The sequence below is a fragment of the Perca flavescens genome, chromosome 9 (genome assembly GCF_004354835.1).
Source record: "Perca flavescens isolate YP-PL-M2 chromosome 9, PFLA_1.0, whole genome shotgun sequence".
Taxonomy (NCBI): Eukaryota; Metazoa; Chordata; class Actinopteri; order Perciformes; family Percidae; genus Perca; species Perca flavescens.
The window spans coordinates 5,013,412-5,034,590 of record NC_041339.1 but is presented as its reverse complement, the minus strand read 5'-3'; the positions used below and the strand labels follow the sequence as shown (position 1 = coordinate 5,034,590).

The window sequence follows — 21,179 nt, the reverse complement described above, 5'->3', positions numbered from 1 at the left end:
AACATTCCTACTACTAGATGATAGATGATGGTTTTCAGTCGTTTGTGGGCTGTAGGGGGGGAGGGGGGGGTGTTATGCTCTGTGGGGAGGATAGGGAGTTGGTGGTTAGTTTCTGATTGGTAAAAGCACATAGTTGTTTTGATAGTTTTTTTTGGTGGTATTTTTGTTTTTCGGTGATTATGAATCTTATCTGAAAATGGTCCAATAAAGGGACTTGAAAACTGAAAACCTCTCCTCTCCTCTCCTCTCCTCTCCTCTCCTCTTCTCCAGCGGTAAGTAATGATGGCAGTTACTGTAAAGGCGAGCCTAAAACAGCAGTGTGACATTTGGTGGAGGAGTCCTGACCTTCTCCCCAGCAGGCTGTGGTTGGTCTGATCCAGAGAGCTCAGGCCCTCAGCTGGAAGCCTCCAGCTCTGTGGGCTGACATAGACACTGAGCTGACCACACTGTTACCACACCCTGAAAAACCAGCGGTGCGCTGCCCGAGGGTTCTCTGCTCAGGGTGAAGGCACTGTGGACGGCTCGCTACTGTAGGAGCTGCTGGAATAGTTGAATGGCCCATATCACTGTTCTTTAATTCTTCTTGCTATTTATCTGAACATTAGATCAGTTGTTCTTATGACTATAGTCATTTGTAATTGGCACAAAATGCACTGAGTAAGCTTTGCAGATCAAAATAGATTGCATTCATTTTCTATTAAATTAAACGCAAGTATACACATGTTCATTGTGTAAATCCATACATGCTAAATAGAGCAACCAACCATCACAATAACTGGTCACACAATACATAATAGTTAATAATATTTAGAGAGTTTTGTTCCCACCATACTCCCCATTCCTAAATCCCATTGACTCATGATCCCCTTGACTCTTTTCTGCATGGAGATGGAAGGTATATGATCACCGTCCTCACGACCAGCTGTCCTTACTGGGTGCAATGCATGCTGGTTGTGAGGATGTCACAGCAGATTGTTGGGGGGGGGGGCTACGTCATGCCAAAGGATTTTTCCCTCATTGCATTGCCAGACAGGATATCAGGTGTGATGTTGATGCCCAGACAGAGAGGAGAGATGGATGACCCAGGAGATTTGCAGTATTTGTTCTTGCACATGTTGTACAGTAGTTCCTGATAATGTTGCTGTTTTTTTTTCTCTACTGTACAAGCTTCCTTTATGTATTTGCAGTTGGCTGGTGTGTACATACAATAACAACAGAATAGAGGTTTTGTTGAAAGTGTAGTGTATGCCATGGCTGACATCAATACTATTCAGCTGCCTAAATATACAATGGTAGCAATTTGATAATATTAAATAGTGTAACTATCACACTCTCAGAGTACACTGTCTGACTTTGACTGTCTTGGTCAAAGTAATGTTAAAGGAACCTTTTGTTTTGATGGCAATGACTTATTCATTGATGGATTTATTTAGATTGAGTAATCACCTTTTGCAGGTCACATAGAGTGATGTTCTGGTGTGAGGATTGTACCAAAGAATTTCTAATAAGTGGAGAACTTCCACTCTCTGGATACTTCCGGCATCTGAACTGGTTGCAGTTCCACTCTGGTTCAGAATGAATGGAGGTCTATGGAGCTATACCCCTCAAAATCCCCGTTTCGCAGGATATCATTTTTTGTCTAGTAATTTGAATGTTGCCTTCGAAAGGGGAGGCTAAGAAAATACACACTGCTGGGTGTGTGTTTTTAAAGTGGCTTTTTTGTTCTAAAAAGCATTTCAAAATGTCAATGACGTCATACACATTGTACGGCCAGAGATACTGCTTTACGGCAAGCTCTGAGTCGCTTCCTTTTTTCTCTCGAGGCATCGACAACACAGCTGACAGGTTAGGCTCTCCCTGTCAATACACGTGCTAGAAAGAGGTTTGCTGATGTTTTAAAGACCACGCCGAAATATTCACTCTGACATTCTGGTTCTGCTTCGGGTGCCGTCAAGCGGGATCTCCGATCGTAATCAGTCCTTCACTGACCAATCAGCATTCGTTAGCAGAATGCTAGTGTGTTATGGGCAACAACATCTCACCCTGTAAGAAATCAAAAGGACATAAGTACTCGTTCATTCAACTTTCGACCTATAATCCATGTTGAACTTGCAAAAACTACAATCAAATCTGAGGTTTCTCAACGACAATCAGGCGAAAACAGACAAATTTCGCCGTCTAGATCCATAGAGTCCCATTCATTTTGCACCTGCCTGCAATCACCCCCAGTGGAACTCTGGTGGAACTGCAACCAAATTTGGTATGGGGCTTAATAGGGAGTGAACCGTAGATGGGCTCTGATTCTACTTTTGTGATGACAAAGTTTTGACAACAAGTTTGGTTCAGTAAATGTGCCAAATCAGTTGAGAAAATTTGTAATCAGATAAGCTAGAAAAACGTTATTGTCTGACAGGGCAGGCTCAAATGACATAAAAGAAAGAAACATAAGATATAGAAACAAAATGCAGTGTTACTGTGTAGCAGCAGCTAGCTGTTTGCTAAGCTAACCAGGTCCTGACTCCAGCTGCGTACTTCACACACAGACAAGAGATTGATATCCATCTTTTCAGCTCACTCCTAAAAGGAAAGTCAATAAGCAGCAATCTCAGAATGTTGAAAAGCTTGTCAAACTGGTCTTCAAACTGTCAACAACGTTTTTTTACACTTGTGACCCTCCTTGAGTTAAAAGGGGAGATCTAAATTTAAGAGTGTATATCGTGGCTCTGCTCATTCAGAACATCCCATGCTTTCCTGAAGCGTTGTCAGCAACACGAATAAGGGTTCCTCCGGTCCAGAGTCCCAGAGGTCTGTGAGTCGCCTGTAGAACCAGGCGGTTCAGAGGGTGTGAGGAGGATGAGGGAGGGACAAACAGAAAAAGAGAAAGGTCAGTGTCATTATATCAAAATGGGCACTGAGTCACAGTGGACCCACACACACACACAAACGGGTTTGACCTTATTTGTGTTTTAACCATATATGATACTACTCTATATATTTATATATTATACAAGCTGTGGGAGTCCCTAAGAAGCATTTGAAGTGTGTGTGTGTGTGTGTGTGTGTGTGTGTGTGTGTGTGTGTGTGTGTGTGTTTACTACTTCCTAATCCGCCTCTGCAGAGTGACAGCCCACACAGTGGACTCAGGACAGGGGCTGACTGGCTGAATCGCTGGTTGGTTGGTTGGTGACTGGTGCTTTTCCCCCACTTTAAATAAGAATAGAGGGACTGGAACTTGATTGGACTTTTTAAACTGGGAGTCCCTGCCTGAAGACACTGTTGGACAGGTGCTGAGAGACGCTGGAGAAACAAGATTACAACATCTCTCCTCAGGACTCCCAGAGGACTGAGACTGCAGCACAGAGCCGTCCGCGGGGAGGATCAGAGGAGGCCTCCTGAAATCCTGCTGCATGAATCTTTTACAGCCTGCGTGGTGTGCAGAGGACTTACTTCAGGCTGTGGGAGACAGGAGGACCACAGCTTAGAGAGGCTTGCTGTATGAAGAAGGAACTGCTAGAGGTGGAGCACTGAGGGGGGGGAGGGGACTGGGACCTGTGAAAGTCTCTACCTGGTAGTGTTTTGGTGCCGTGGGAGGCCAGCAGGACTCTGAGGCAAAGTGGAGCTGGATCAGGATGGCTCTGTAGTTCAAAGGTATGTTTAGGTTGTGTGGCTCTGTGGTTAAACCTCTCTGACTGGGGTATGACTTGTTTTGGAGTTCCTGTGGTGGAGTAATGTGTCGAACCAAGAGCACAGATGCATCTTTAAATGTAACGTAACATGATCTTTGTAAATCTCTTTATTTGGGAGTGAAACAGCTGATGTTCTGGAAGCCAAATGCACCTCTAAAGAACTTTTCTTTGTGTAAGGACTCAGAGCCAAACTGGGATCTACAGGGATTGACAGGGATTTACAGGACAGGGATCTATAGGACAGGGATCTACAGGACTGGGATCTACAGGACTGGGATCTAGAGGGACTGGGATCTACAGGACTGGGACTGACTGGGATTTTCAGGGACTGGAACTGAAGTCCCGCAGGACAGAAACCGATTCCGTCCACCAAACTGAGACTACTGAGAAAAGCAGCTAAAGCCCAACACCGTACTGCTCCTCCCTTGGATTAAGCACAGATGTTCCTGTTTTTCTCCGAAGGTCATCTTTGATTGACGTTTCAACGGCTCCCCTGTGTTGTCATGGCGATGCCCGGAGGCTGCAGCGAGGCGGACAGCTCGGTGAAGTGGCAGCTCTGTTATGATGTCACTGCCAAGACGTGGTGGATGGTGAGTTTGACTTCTGTAGAATGAATCACTCTTTCTCTGGTTTTCTAATGGAATAACTATGTTTCATTAATATTAATATCAAATATAATTCAGAGGTTAGAGCACTGGGCTGCAGGGATCCTTTCGTCATCATCAGTTTGAGGATACTAACACTGAATGGACTAGCGGTCCCACTGAGATGTTGGGTCACTGCCAATGGATGTGTCAGCGTGCATTCAGATTGCACACTGCTTAATTCGCACACATTAGACATTTCTATTGTTTGTACAGTTACTACAGTTTTTATGTTGGCAGCTCTTTTCGATCAGAAATAATACGCTACTGTAGTGGCTGAGTTCTGGAAACACCGGGAATACATATCTCTGATCAACAGACAGTTTAGCCAAAGTTATCTAGAAGAGAAATGCCAAACTCTTGCTTCAACTTTAAGGACTGTACTAATTTTAAGTATTAGCGATATTTTAGATGACCTCTAAATAAAGTGCTTTAGATAATCTGGATTGACCTGTTTATAGGCTACTCTTTGCTCTTGATTCTTGCACTGTTGAACCTATTTTTAGCAATGGTAACACAAGCAATGAAACAAATGATCTAACTACAATAATGAAACCCTAGTTGTAATAAAATGTTTGCTAAAACACCAGGGATGTCAACGGTTAACCACCGAGAATGTTTTTGACCGGTTGGTCTATAGGTTATTTTTTATGTATAATGTGGGTTAATGCTAACGGCTCCGCTAGCTAGCAGTCTGAGGTCAAAGGTGCTGAGCAAACATGGAGGAGCGGCGTGTCACTAAAATGAGATGGTCCACCTTAACCCTCATGTTGTCCTCGGGTCAAATTTGACCTGTTCTCAAAACTTCTATATCAGAAATATGGGTTTCCTTTTAACCAAATTACTCAAAAAATTAAGTACAATTGCAAGTACTCGATTACTACTTTCATTGAATTGTGGCTATTCAATTTCATAGCATTTGAAAAAAATTTAAACTAAACTTTGACATACACAAGTCTGTGATTTATTTTCACCAACATATACAGTACGTTCCTCTAATATTAGTCAAAATCATTCATCATTTTAAAATTAGGTATAATCTCCTATATATGAGATTTATTGACCCTGAATTCCAAAAATACGTGTAAAACTATTGGTAATAAGTTGACCTTGGAAAACGTGGAAAGAAAGTGACAAAAACATAGAAAACGGTGACAAAAAAAGTGACAAAAACGTCAGAAAATGTGTCAAAAATATTTTAAAAAACAGTCAACAAAAGGTGTTAATTTAGACAACAAGTGCATGGTCGACCAGAAGACCACACAATGGTTAAGGTCAGTTCACCATAAAGGCCAGTCCAACATGAGCCTTGGCTGAAGATGTCGCTAACTTCGGGGCTAACGTATAAAGCGGATCTAAAGCATTTATTCACCGACAAAAGCAGTAACGTTACACACACTGCACTGATACATTCACAGCTGTAACGTTGCTTCTAACGTCATACTCACGCACCGATCCCTACTTGAATACCATCTTAAAAATCTACATCTAAATGTAAATCTAAAAAAATCCCCAATGCTTAGACCGAGCTGCAACACACTGGCAGAAACCCTGCAGCTCTGACCACCAACTGGTGGAATGTTGGTGAAAAATTGAGCGGTTAGTTATGGGTGTCAGGTTATCAAATGCAAAATGAACTAAAACTGACATCCCTAGCTAGCACACCACAGCCATATACTGTTCTTTGTCTGTCCTTGTGCCCTATGGGAGGCCAAGCGTCCCCGAAATTCTCTCGCTAATTGTTATTGGATGAAAAGCCAACATATGTCATTTGGGTGGGAGAGACAAACAGAAGCTTCTAGTTGTTGACTGTGATTCTGATTCGTTATTTTCTTCAACATCTGTGTGTAAAATGAAAGCAAACCGGACCAACAAGTAGGGCTACTCAATCAAGTGTTGCGTGTTTTGAGTGTTAAATGTGTACAGGCTGAAAGCAAATTTCCTCTATAGAGGACAATAAAGAACTCTTTCAAAAATGATGATACACCTAAATGATATACGGAAAACTAAAATACTATTCTAGCTCAATTACGTTTTCATTTCAAGTTCTGTGTAATTTATAATATTTATTTCTATACGGACATATCAGGTAGAGTTTAGGAACGCTACAGTGAGCCTCACTTTACATTAATATCACAATTCAATCTCATATTTCTCTTTGTTTTAGTCTATCATAGTAACATACGTTGGCCTACTCAACAATGAGTTTATGATTTTTCTCAGTGTAATATTACAGGGACCGTTGGTCAGCTGTTAACCCTCTCTATATCATGGCTGTGTGCTGCTTTCATCTGGGCTGGGTTTGGGCATAACTTTGCGTAGATTTAGTCAGATTAGATCATTGATTATTACGTGCTGAACTGTGCAGTGTCGGCTACGCTGTGCAACTACAGAATCGTCACTGCAGGAACCTTTTTTTGTTTGTTCATTTATTCTTTTTAAAAGTATGTGAGATGACAGCAAGAGCATGATAATTCTAGTATTTATTGTTCAGGTTTGTTGCAAACTGAAGGCCCAATGCATCGTCATTACTCCAGTCACAACTCACTGGGTGGCAAGGGATGTGTGGGAGGGCAGCAGCAGGCAGCAATGATCTTTATAATGAAGGGGGAGAGGAGGGGGCACACATACTGGGAGGAAGCCTCTCATTACCAGTACAAAGACCCAAATACACAGTTCTGCTACATGCTGCATTATTTCATATTTAGGGAAATTTACTTTTTACAACAAAATAATGTGCAAAAGAGAGTTTGAACTACCAGCAGGCAACTCTAATACATGATTTTGGAATGTCATTCTGGTTTTACATGTGTGTCTGCCTGCTAGAGAACACAACTACACTCATTTTCAAGAGCTTGTTCTCTTATGACCTCATAAGGAGAAGATTCCAGATCGGCCCATCTGAGCTTTCATTTTCTCAAAGGCAGAGCAGGATACCCAGGGCTCGGTTTACACCTATCACCATTTCTAGCCACTGGGGGACCATAGGCAGGCTGGGGGAACTCATATTAATGTTAAAAAAACCTCATAAAGTGAAATTTTCATGCCATGGGACCTTTAAGGGTATACTGAAACACAATCTCAAAACTGATATTAGGATTTGGAAAATTGTTGCATCGAAAAACCACCAGTATTGAATAGGCAGCATGTGTTTGTGCTTTTCACACAATAAATAAAAGTTACAAGCAACGCATATATTAGATAGATAGATAGATAGATAGATAGATAGATAGATAGATAGATAGATAGATAGATAGATAGATAGATAGATGGATGGATGGATGGAGGGATGGACCAGTGTAGCTACAGACTCAACTGATGTGTCCAGGTTTCCTTGTTCCAGTTAGAATATGAGCAGATTGAAGTTTTTTGGAATATACAGCCTGTAGGTGTGCAGATGTCTTCCCTAAGTGTTAAACCTGGAGCTGAGTGGATGGTGTTAGTGAGGGCCAGCTGTTTATGCTGTTATCAATGATCCTGGAGAATTGTGAGTGTCTAAAAATGTCTTTTAGTCGTAGTTAATCTTAAACCAAGAGGATCTGAAGATTGGATGGAAGCCATTTGTGCTCGGCCCTCTGCCTGCCCCCTCCTAATCCTCCACGCTGGGAGGCTGCTCGCTTGGTTTGTTTGTGTGTTAAGAGCATCAGCTATGCCAACAGTGTATTTTAGTCAGTACTTTAAGTGTTTTACCAAGGAGTTGAGGTACTGTTTGCATCGGCAGCAGTGGGGGAGAAGTATTCAGATCCCTAAATTCAATAAAAGTAGAGATATCACATTGTAATGGTAACACAATCAAGAAAACAAATGACCTAGCTACAAAAGGGAAACCCTAGTGGTAATAAAATGTTTGCTAATACTAGGGATGTCAACGATTAACCACGGGGAATATACATTTTCAGGGCATTTTCACCTTTAATCACCAGGACAGCATTAAGGGGAGAGAGAGGGGGAAGACCTGCAGGAAATTGCCACAGGTCCAATTGTCCAAGACAAGGGAAATGTTCAGAGAACTGCAGGTCCTGACTCAGGAGATGCACCAACTTCAGACAAGGAATTTAAAGCAGACGGAGAGATTTAATATCCAGTGTGTCAGTGCTGCTGCTGTTTTCAAACCTTCCGACTGTAGAAGAAGATGATCTGAAGCGGAGGACACTTTATAAATGTGCTTCATCACCACCGACTCTCTGCAGACCAATCATTTGACTGGCTGTCAGCTGATCTTTGTGAACTGGACTGTTTTCGCAACGAGACTCATTTGCATTAAAAGGGGATGTTTTTGCACCAAATGTTGCACATTGCCTCATCGTGCAAACGGCACAGGAGCCCCGAGACGCTGTTTGCTTGCCAGCGCCGTTAGGGGTGCATTAACCCTTTGAAGTGCTTTGAGTTTTTACTATTCAGTTAAAATTTTTCAGCTGATTGAATATTTATCTCACACAAGAGATCATGTAAAACAACATGGTATATGTAATTATGTGCAATATGTTTATAAGTAAAGAATGAATATTAAATCTAAATGTTAAATCTAAACCTAAATGGTGATGCAAATAGCCCACGCTGCGTTTTTCCAGCCTACTTTAGATGAAACCATGAAAGTATACTGTAGCCAGCACTGTGGCCCCTCTGCCTACTCCCCACTGATAGAAGGCTTCACCTGAAGGGAGAGCAGGCGACAGCTCGGGAGACGGACCTTCAGTTAGCAGCTGTAGCACCTTGAATTCAGCTGGCCCAAGCCCCAGCGCCGTGGGTCACAGCGGGCCAGTGGCCAGCGGCAGCCAGGGCTCTAACCGGTGTAAGAGCAGCAGCAGTTTGCTGAGCCGGCGGAGAGTCAGGGCGCTCCAGGTTCAGACCTCTGCTTCCTGTCTCAAATGGGAGGAAAGTCAGCTAAATATTCTAAATATATCAGCTAGATTCTTTATTTTTTTTTTACATTCAGCAACCCATAAATGACCTGGTTCCCTCTTGTCTTATTTGTTCAATCCTTTTGTTAATTCACCATCAGTGTGGTCAGGTTGGGGTCAGCACACAGTGACATCACTGCTGGACGTGGTCAGCACACAGTGACATCACTGCTGGGCGTGGTCAGCACACAGTGACATCACTGCTGGACGTGGTCAGCACACAGTGACATCACTGCTGGACGTGGTCAGCACACAGTGACATCACTGCTGGGTGTGGTCAACACAGTGACATCACTTGTGGAGATCTGTTTTCTATTTTGGATATCTAAAATTTAAATTATGACTTTATAATTATAACAATTGGATGGTAGATATTTCTAGTAAGAATTCTATAGCAGATATCTAGAATGAGGATAGGTTGTGGAAATCTGAAATGCTCTTCTTGACTAGGAAGAATTGAGTTGCAGATATATGCAATAAATATCCAGTCTAGCTGTTAAATGTTAAAACGGCTTGCCATAGGCGTGCAACAGATTTGAACCTTTCAAGCAGGAGTGGTCAGTGAAAAATATAGATTTTCAGCTTGGTATCCAGTTTCTTTCGGTGCATTTACTCCCTCTTCTATTGCTTTAAGTGTCCATCCCAGACCAAGACAGTGAGAAAGACCTGCAGCTGTGAGTTTATTACAGAAAGTCTCTACAACGCTGGCACTGTGGCAGAAAGAGGCTGAGCTCTGTAAGCCAAGCTGATGAGTCTTAAAGCAGATCATTACTGCACCAACATCTGTCCTCTGGATGCTTCAAGTGACACAGCTCTAACCCCCCCCCCTCCCTCCCCCCTCCCCTCCTTATCACACCCAACCCCACAAGGTTAGAGTCCCCTGCTGCTTCGTGCATTTCATTCATGGACAGTGAAAGTCTGCCCTCTAGCTGAGAATAATTCAGCCACACATGAGATCAGTCAGGACATTCAGGGACACACTGGGCACTTCAACACTACTGCCAAACTTTTCTTGATGCGCCTGCTGAACTTTATGAGGAAATGGCCCAAAGGCTGGAAGTGATAGTCATGTTTGTGTGCATGTGTTTTCATTTCTAGAAATACGTGCACTTGTGTTATCTGAAGGCCTGATTCCTCTACCAGAAGAGCATCATTTTCATGTAAGGCCCCCTTTATAGGGCTTTAAGTTGAAGTTAAAGTTTGCTCTTGACCTAGAAAACAATCTCACTATAAAGTGCATTTTGTAGTTGTTCTGGATCACATGGGCTGTGACTATATTTACCCTGTATATTACATTTGTGTCTGAATTCTGATAATGAAATGTACATAGAGCCCTCACAAACTCCCACAATGAAATGACACAAAATGATGATGATTTTGAATCATCTCACTGCTCACTATAGAGTAGCTTGTGTTACACTATAGAACTCGCGGACACAACCTGCGCGTATTTAGCGTCTGGTTCACTGAGACAGCAGCTCATTTCCCAGGATGCACTCTGACTGTGAGTCGAGTGTTCAGCAGTGGGGTTCTATGGGATTTCTTTGGCTCTGAAAAAATAAATGTTGGGGCAACGATATTGTAGTGTTGACTATTGGTGCTTTCACAAAATATTAACACAATGAGATTTTTGATAAATAATCATCAATAATGTGGATATAATGACTAAGTGGGTAAAGGCAAATAATAGAACATTTACAAAAGTCTGGTAAGTTCAGAAAATGACATCACTTATGTCACATTACGATATCCAAAATCTAGGACGATATTTAGTCTCATATCACGATATCGATATAATATTGATATATTGCCCAGCTCTAGTATGTAGTGCTCGCCAGGAGCCAATGAACACACTCAACACTTCCAGACTTCTGGCTGACATCTCTCAGTGGATGTCAGACTGACTCACCTGTTCACACTAAAACTCAGACTGAAACTCACCTGTTCACACTGAAAACTCACCTGTTCACACTAAAACTCACCTGTTCACACTAAAACTCACCTGTTCACACTGAAAACTCACCTGTTCACACTAAAACTCACCTGTTCACACTGAAAACTCACCTTTTCACACTAAAACTCACCTGTTCACACTAAAACTCAGACTGAAACTCAACCATATTGCAATGAAAAACAACCCTTTCTCTCTATAATTTCCCCACAAAACAAGACCATCACAAATTGCGTGACCTCAGTAAATACGGTGCACCATCAGCCTCAGTTAAAGAAAAGAGTGAAATTCTTTCATGTGAGCATTTTTATTTCCTAACATGCCAGTTTTTTGTTGGAAACAACAAGGAATGAAAATCAGCAGTTTGCTTCAATAGATATATTATTTCATTTTGCCTGTAGTAGTTTATGTAATGACTGGGGAAACAAGTGACAAAGAACATTGGATGTCCTGGCTTGCCATGCACCTACATCATCTCTAAATACAAATGAAATGTTGTGTTTCCATTGATTCCAACTCCATTACTTTCTGAAAAACAGTAAGTCCACAGTCTTACTATAGTAAAGATATAGTGGTTTTCACGTTGTTTTATACAGTAGCTGTATGTACTGTAACCTCAGACGTTTTACCTGGACATGTTGATATCTTTGCTCTTTAACCTGTTTACTGTTTCTCTCCAACAGTACAGTGTGTAACTGATTCAGTCTTATTTGGTGTTTCTTTATTTCCCCAAAAAAAAGCCTTTTTGAGCTTTCCCTATATGTAAACAGTATGTGTTCACTAACAAGTCTTTTAGTTGAAATTGCAATCAGCAGTGTTTGAAATGCACCAGGCTGAACTCCATTCTGTTTTGAGTGTGTGATTAACAGTTTTGACAGCAGTGTGTTAGCATTTGAACAAAGTGCTGTACGGTACGATACAGTACTACTTTACTGTCAGCCAGGGCTGAAATTCTTTTTGCATCCCTGGGTAACTGTAGATCCACAGTGTTGTGCAGGTTGTGGTTAAAGCCATCGGATAAGTGGGTAGAGTTTTGAAAACGAACTAGAGATTGGTTTGACACGTGAACTGCTGCTGTGCAGACTGTAGTTAGAGTTTTGCACACGTAGCTCCAGTTGTGCCCACTGTCGTTTAGCAATCAGAAAAAGAAAAAAAACTGCATTTAGGCACTCCACTCTCTTACAGGGAGGAGTGAAGGAGGGACTCAGCCATCATCTTCTTCAGCAGATGGAAATGCTCACCTGAGAGGTTGAAACCCTTGTACACATTACACCTGTCCCTGAGGGCAGACAGCGCGTGTACCGGGATCAGCTGGTGCACTGTTCCTGAGTGTTTACAGCGACCATGCAACAGAGATGCAACAGTAAGAGGCGAGGTTTTGATCCGCAATGTTATTTGACAGTAATTACACGACTAACGTCAGCCATCTACCTCACTTTCAGTGCTCTCAGCCTGCACCTGTTCTCCCTGCAGTTATGCAGAGCCAGCCTGAAACATCTTTCTGTCTGCTGACTCCATGGAATTATAAACTGTATTATTGTTCCTATATTCTCAGCACTGCAACTAGTTTTAACTGCCGTTTGTAGAAAGAGCTTCAGGTGAAGTGTGTGTGTGTGTGTGTGTGTGTGTGTGTGGGGAACATAAAGGCCTCCAGGGGCAGTCACTATGCAGATTGAAGAAGGCTGAGTCAGCAACTGCTCCACTTCTGTTCTAGGACACACACACACACACACACACACACACACACACACACAGTTACTGAGGAGGAGGCTGCTGTGTGAAGTTAGTTAGAGTGTGTAGGTGAGATGTTATGAAGAGAAGCTGAGTGCAATCTCTCATGTCCAGCTCTATCTCCACCGCGCTTTGGGGTAAGGTCTGGCTACCCCACCGATGCATTCTGGGATAGGAGAAAAAAAACTCTGGGTTGTTTGCATTTCTTTAAACCAATCACAATGGTCTTGGGCCTAATGCATAATCAGCCAAAGTCCGCATATTCATGCGGGGGCCGCATTTTTTCAAATATGCTGCACTTTCACCGCATAAATTGCCGATTTCCGCGCAAAATATGCGGTGATTGCATGATTTCATAATCCCCGCATTTTTGTTGCAAAAAAGTCACATATATCTTAGCAGAAAGTTGAAAAATGTTTGCGTTTACTTCATAGACAGTATATAATAGACCAAAAGACCCCGTTGCTCTGGACGGAGACCAGTGAAGGCTATTAGAGGGCACTTTTCCGGTGATCTCTTGATTTACTGCGCAGCCTCCAACTGAGAGAGACAACGTAAATGTGACGTGAGCAACCTGTCTGAAAGTTGGAAGTCTTCTGGTAGCTGTGCCAAGAGAAATCTCAATCATTCCCAATCTTGCAGAGACGGAGAGTGTAGGTATATGTAAGGAGATAACATAGACACAGGCTTATTATTGATCACTAACATGCTAGTTAACATTAGTAATTAAACTTAAACAGCTAATGGAAGTCCAAACTGCCTGAGAGCTTCTCCTGTACTATACGGTAATTCCTCTACTGTGCGACAGTAAGTCGCGTGGTTGTGACCCAATCGTTAGCCTATTTTTATAAAAGCGTCTGCTACGGAGCCGTAACGTGAGGTACAAGGTAATGGAGCCTTTTATACATTGTCGTGTTTCTTTAGAACTAAACAACGGCCAAATAGAGTTTTTAAACGCTTCAGATGTAAAGTTATTCGCAGTCAAGTGACGTAAAAATGAATGGGAGTCAATGAAATACTAACGGGAGGTGATCGCTTTGTAGCATCAAAATTGCGCCATAGGAGGTTCGAGTTCTGAAGCGAAGCTTACCCCCTTGGTTTACTTCACACAAGAGCAGCCATTTTCCCTTGTTGACGTAATTACGCAATATTATATTATTTGTATATATTTTTGAATCTTATTTTTTTACTTATTGCAATGACTGAATATAAACTGAATGTAAACTATTTTTGGAAATTAAGTTTAAAAAAAGCAGGGTGTTGGGGGAATCACTTTTTCTTCTCTTTTTCATCAAACTGCAGTTTTTGCAAGTTCCCGCAATTTCATCGCATAAAATTGCATAAATATCCCGCATATTCCATCGCATTTTTTACGATTATTTATTTTAACGTGCCGCATAATCAAGGATTTTTGCCCACAACAATCACAAAAAAACTCCACGTTTTTCTCATGTGTTGACACAATACATGAGCTATTTAAATGTCATTGTTTGTTAACAGTAAAATAACTATTACAGTTTTTAACAACTGCTTACACACGTTATCAAAACTGTCTCCTTTTTTAGAACTCTACACACACAAAATACAAAATGCCTCCCATCTCCTTTGGGGGGGTGGCAGTAGCTCAGTCTGTAGGGAGTTGGGTTGGGAACCGGAGGGTCTCTGGGTCAAGTCCCCATACGGACCAAAGTATGGTGGTGGACTCCTGGGCACTGCCAAGGTGCTCTTGAGCAAGGCATTGAACCCCCAACTGCTCTGGGCGCCTATCCATGGGCAGCTCCCTCACTCTGACATCTCTCCATTACTGCATGTAATTCAGGCCTGTGTGTAATGTGTGTTATAACAACAGAGTGAAAACATTGTAATTTCCCCTTGCGGGATTAATAAAGTATAAATTATTATTATTAGAAAAATGAAGCATTTGCATCAAAAGGCAAACACTTTTTTCATAATAGTACATTTTCAGATATACCATGAACACACTGTTCTAAATCTAAAACTCTTTTATCTTTCATAGGCTTATATCTACATTTCTATATAAGGCTCTACAGCGATAGTAATCTGCTGAGGGGTTGAAGAGTTCACTGTAAACACTAATGCAATGTTGAAACAGAAAATATTTACTGTATGCAAACCAAAAGTCATCATTCTTAGAATAAAGAACCCATCTGTGTATGTGTGTGTGTGTGTGTGTGTGTGTCTGTGTCTGTGTGTGTGTGTGTGTGTGTGTGTGTGTGGGGCACATATGGACGCCTGCTCTTCCTGGACTACAGCTCTGCCTTTACAGTTTTTTCCAACTGCTTACACACGTTCAAAACTATGTCTCCTTTTTTCAAAACTCTATACACAATTCCCAAAACTGCACACACAAAATGCAAAATGCCTCCCATCTCCTTCAAAATGAAACACTGCATTCAAAATGCCATTACAATGAACTCTTCAACCTCTCTCAGCAGATTACTATCGCTGTAGAACCTTATATAGAAATGTAGATATAAGCCTATGAAAGACAAAAGAGTTTTAGATTTAGAACAGTGTGTTCATGGTATATCTGAAAATGTACTATTATGAAAAAAGTGTTTGCCTTTTGATGCAAATGCTTCATTTTTCTAATAATAATAATTTATACTTTATTAATCCCGCAAGGGGAAATTATAATAGTAAATTTTTGGATATACCAGGTACACACTGTTGTTCTAAATCTAAAGCTCTTATATCTACATTTACAATGTTCTAGAGAGAAAGTAATCTGCCGCGAGTGGTTAAAAAGTGCATTGTAAACAGCAATGTAATGTTACAGTAAAACAGAAAATATTGATTGGGCAAAACATTACGTTTGTAAGAATAGCACAGCGTTGTATACAGTAGCATGAAACAAGAAAACAGAAGTACAAACATATCTAAACCAAAGGTATCATTTTTAGAATAAAAAATATGTGTGTGTGTGTGTGTATGTTTGTTTAACTATATTTGTGGGGTCCAAAAACCGGGAGTCCAGTATACTTGTGGGGTCCCGACAGCTTTGTGGGGCCAAAATGCTGGACCCCACAAGTTTAAAGGGCTGTTTGAGGGTTAAGACTTGGTTTTAGGATTAGGGATAGAATTAGGTTATGGTTAGGGTGAGGGTAAGGGTTAAGGTTAGGCATTTAGTTGTGATGGTTAAGGTTAGGGTAAGGGGCTAGGGAATGCATTATGTCAATGATGGGTCCCCACAAAGATAGTGCCACAAACCTGTGTGTGTGTGTGTGTGTATGTGTGTGTGTGTGTGTGTGTATCGGGGGGGGGGTGGTTGCCTGTTCTCATTTCTGAAGCTTTGAGTATGGACGCCACTGTAAAGCTACTCAAGATGGGCTTCTCTCATTGGTCAATCCGTGGTTAATCACATGATGAATAAGTGTGGCCCTGATCTCATCAGAGATGGCTCTCCTCCTTCTTCCTCTTCTTCCCTCCACCTCCTCCTCATCCTCCTCGTTGTTGTCCCGTCTCTTCCTCCTACTCCCCTTGCTCTCTATCTATTATTGGCATCCATTGTTCAAAACAGGTAATCTGACCTTTGACATATGTATAGACCTATACTAAAGCAGTGATTGGTTAGTTATGACATAATGTGTTTGCAAATGTGAGGAGTGTGTGTGTGTGCCCTAGTAAATAAGAGAAACATTTTGATTGGTTGTGTTTAGAAAAGGAAAGCAAGTCACTTCCTGTTAGATTTTGTGTCTTAGGTAGAGAATTGTGTTTAATCTTTTGAAAAAAGTGTTTTATGCAATTGAAAACTGAGTGAAAGGCTGAGAAATAGCTTATGGTTTTGGAGATTTGGTGTGTAGTTTTGAACTTTGAGTGAGAGGTTTCAAAAATCGTGTGACATGAAACGATTTGGTGTGTAAGCAGGAAAAAAACTGTAAGCACTATTTTGAAAACAGGCACCGGTTTTTCAGAACACTACACACAATTAGCACAACCACACACCCAATCAGCAGAACACCTCCGACCCTTTGCAAAATGAAACAGTCTTGCAAAAACTGTACACTAATTTATGAAAAACATATTTTGTAACCATATGAAACCATATGACTTATTTCTGTTTGAACCAGTTTACACACTGCTGTTGCCAACCTAAAACACTTCTAGCAATTCTACTAATCAGTGATTAGAGTACTGTAAATGAAGTACACAGAGAAAGTGCAAATGTACAATAAGTTCACCAAACACTACACAAGACCAATGCTGCAGACTGAGGAAAATATCATTTATTTCTCTCCATATTCCCAAATCAGTCAACATGTCAACATGGAGAAGTCAACAACAAAACATGTCCCAGTTTTCATACAGCTACTACAGTAGTGTGCATAACACTGTTAGCTCTGCTAACAACAGACAGACATAAAATACTGTATCCAGTACAGGTTACAATCACAGAAAAAAAATAAAAAAAGTACAGAAAATACTAGACATTATCTCTTCGCCTAGCTGGATCTGGCCAGAGAATTTTATCACAGGCGATATCCTCAACGTGGGAAGAACCGGCTTGAATGTCGAATCCGGTCAGTGTAACGCTTATCAGTTAAATTTTCTAAGCACAAACGAACATTTGGAAAAACAGAAAAATGGGTTCAAATTTTTCATTTTCTTCCACCTTGACAAATTAAAAAATTGGATCTTTGACCTGTTTTTCCAATTTTCTGTTTTTTATTCAGAGGATCAGAACTTGAGAAAATTACAAAATTGCGTCTGAGCTCCAATTATTCAATACTGCAATGGTATTCTCTTCCTCTACTTTGCGGAATATGCAGGTCATTAACTGCATATGGACCAAAATAAAAAACTGATAGACTTTGGGGTCAGCAGTGCAACTGATGGTTTAGAGTGGGGGGAACAAGGAGTAGCTAGGTGGAACAAGGCAGAGAATACAATTGCAGTATTGAATAATTGGAGCCCAGACACAATTTTGTAATTTTCTAAATTTCTGATCCTCTGAATAAAAACAGAAAATTGGAAAAACATTTTAAAGATCCAATTTTTTAATTTGTCAAGGCGGGAAAAAAAATGAAAAACTGGATATTGGAACCCATTTTTCTGTTTTTCCAAATGTCCGTTTGTGCTTGTCCTCTACCTCCCTCTCCTCCTCTGTGGGTTCCCCCTTTTACCCTCCTGCTGCAATTTTTATAGTACTTAAACGGGATTGGTGTGTCTACAATTAAGCCATCACGTGTTTGCGCACCTGATGGCTGTCTTTCACATATTGGCTCATAATTGTGGTAATTTGACAGTCGGTGCTTTGGAATTGCAAGGAAGTGACATCATGATATAGCTACTTCCGTGTCTAATGAATACAAGTGTGTGCAGTGTTTTGCAAATCACTGTGTATTTTTTTGCAAAAAGTGTGAGTCTGACATTGGGCTTATAGTAGTTGCATATCTGGGCCAATGTTTTGGTCCTTGAGTGTAAGGTTTTGATAATTGTGTAATACTTTTGATTTCAGTGTGTGAGCAATCGTCAAAAACTGTAACACTATAAGGCCAGTAAAGCTGACTGGAAAACTGGCAGACCTGGGAGTACCTAGTAAACCTGGGAGTACCAACACCCACCTGAGACTGGATCCTGGACTTTCTGGTAGACAGCCCACGAAGGTGAGGGTGGGAAACAAGGTCTCTGCTAAGCTCACAGCCAGCAAAGGAACCCCACAGGGCTGCTGCCTCTGCCCCAAACTCTTTTCTCTGTATACATTTGATTGTGTCTCCACCCAGGACAATGACATAATCATGAGGTATGCGGATAATACAACAGTCCTTGGCTTTATCAAAGGGAGGGATGAATCACCATACAACTCACCTTTTTGGATGTGGATCAGACCTTGTCGGTGTGTTTTGAGGTGGTGTGACAAACATCACTGCCTCTATTGCTGCCACAAGAAAGTTTTAAAAACACCAAACACAAACAATGAACTGCCCGGGACTTTTCTTTCTCTCTTCCTCCGGGAAATGAAGCTGCCTTCAAGTGCGCTCAGAAACATCCAGATCTGTAGAGCAGCTGATTGGAAAACAGTAAATATAAAATCTATTTGTGTTACGTTGGAAGGTTTAAGAACACAACAGGACGTCGTGGGAAGGACATATCAACCCCCCACACGTACAATAACAGCTGTTGGAAAATAATAACTCTGTGTGCAATAACACAACGCTTTCACTGTGCAATAAGAAGACAATGTGAAAAATCCCAGGTGCAATAATGCAAATCTTACAGTAGTTTTCTCTTGTTCTTCTACTTCATATTTTCTTTATTTTTTAATATTTATATAGCTTTGTATTTTGATTGCATTTTGATTGTATTTCTTCTTATATTTTTCTAGAGCTGACTGGAGCAACGCACAAAAATTGTACTGTATGGCCCTGTACTTGTAGCCTGGAAATCCAGACCCAAATCCGAAAGATTAATGGTCTGGCTCTCTCAGAGAGTAGAGTTCTGACAATAGGAGGTAAATGCTTTCAGAAAATGTCTAATAACTGAAATAATCTCAACTCAAGGTCCACTTTGGAGTTTCAACCGTATGTCGTGGTGTTGACCAGCGGATGGATGGAGATGAGAGTTATGCGCCCTGAGCAGGTTCAGTTTCCTGAGGAAGAAATAAGAAAAAAGTCAAAATGACGATTTAATCATCATCAAAGTTAGGTTCATCCTGCAGCGCCAGTACTGCTTACCAAAAGTGGCCCACTAGGCGGCTCTGAAAAAAAAAATCAAGTGATTGATACAGTGGATATGCATGGGAAGAAGCCAACTAGAGACAAGTCAGTGATTCAACTACATTGAACTGCCTCAGTTTGCCTTTGCAAATCATTTCATATTTCATATCCAGTCCATAGTTAATGTTGTGAACATCTCTGCTGCTCTCTCACTGATGTTCCTGCCAACATTACAAACCCCCTTTAAACGTGTCAAACTCAAGGCCTGCAGGCCAAATCTGGCCCCTCACAAGTTTTGATCCGGCCCGCATATCAATTTAGGTTCACAATAGATTTTGGCCCACCTAGTTGTGCGCAGAAACCAAAAAGACGGGAAACTATTTTCAAACTCTAATTACGAGACACTCAAAGCAGAATTTGGCAGATTTGCAAACTTTGAGATTCAGGAATTCCCCCAGAAGCAAAGAATTTTCATATTTAGGCTGTGAAACAGGTTGCTGTAAAAAAAAAAAAAAATGTAGGCCTAATCATTGTTTTGCTTGATTTGCAAAACTCTATAATGGCTTAGGAACTTTTTTTTAGGGCTTTATGTTGACATAACTGTAAGTGAGAAAGCTATATGAGACATGCAATAATACAGTCAAATATATTTGACTTAGATTAAATAAAAGCATGTCAAACTCTACATGTCTGGCCCCTGATATGATTCTTATTCCAAGTGTGGCCCTTAGTGAAGTTGAGTTTGACACCCCTTTGTCTAGTGGGTGTGATTCTACTTTGGGCTCTGTGTTTCTTATCTGTGTTGATGGATGTGGAAACTTCAATTATTGCAATAACACAACTGCGCATGGAAAGTGCCAGCATGGCACGTGCAGTATGAGAGCGAGTAGAGGGGACGCTTTGATGAAGTGATTTCCTGATTTTAGAGGAACAGAACAGCAGTAACAGGGCTTTTGATTTGGCAGGAAGTACAATTTTGGAATTCTAGGTCAGAGTTGAAGCCAGCGCGGACGTTGTGTCACATGAAATCAACAGACTGTAACTCCAGGTTTCTGTCCATCTATTGGCCAATAAACCAAGTGTTACAGTATCAGGAGAGGGAGAGTATAACGGGAGGGGGGCAGTGGGAGGAGGCCGGGGGGATGGAAAGGTGAATGTAGCACTATATTCCATTCTGCCGCAGCCTACCGGGCGGGGGGGTTACTGCCGTGGAGCCCGAAGCTTGACGCGGGACGTTTCTGGTCTCGAGCACCGCGGATTTACTCCGTCTGGCACGCGCATGATAATATAAATGAATATGGAATGATAACGACCGACGGCGTGAGATGGGCAGGCGTTGACATCAGCTTTAACTTCCCCCGGTGGCGGCTCCGCTTCGAAATGGTAGGAAAACCTGTTCCGGTACAGTAATGTAGTAGTGTCCTTCCTATCGGTGTGCTGCTTCGTGTTTTCCAAAAAAAAAAGACGCATTGCGAGGACCTGAGCGAGTAACGTTACCGTTACCGTGAGCTACGCAGCTGAAAGTGGAGCAGACATTTCTCTCGATGCCAGCGAGCCTATATGGCTCTGTTTATCCCCGTGCTCAGTTA

At 41.5% G+C, this 21,179-nt stretch overlaps 1 protein-coding gene across 2 annotated transcripts in view; it reads left to right on the top strand.

Annotated features, from left to right (window-relative positions):
* The first annotated feature begins 20,503 nt into the window (after nucleotides 1-20,503).
* nfic (nuclear factor I/C) overlaps nucleotides 20,504-21,179 on the top strand; it is a 36,314-nt gene continuing 35,638 nt past the window's right edge. For both annotated transcript variants that reach the window (XM_028586651.1, XM_028586653.1), the window contains exon 1: nucleotides 20,504-20,973. In XM_028586651.1, coding sequence (XP_028442452.1) covers nucleotides 20,893-20,973 — 81 coding nt within the window. In that variant the 5' untranslated portion in view covers nucleotides 20,504-20,892. The remainder of the gene's footprint in view (nucleotides 20,974-21,179) is intronic.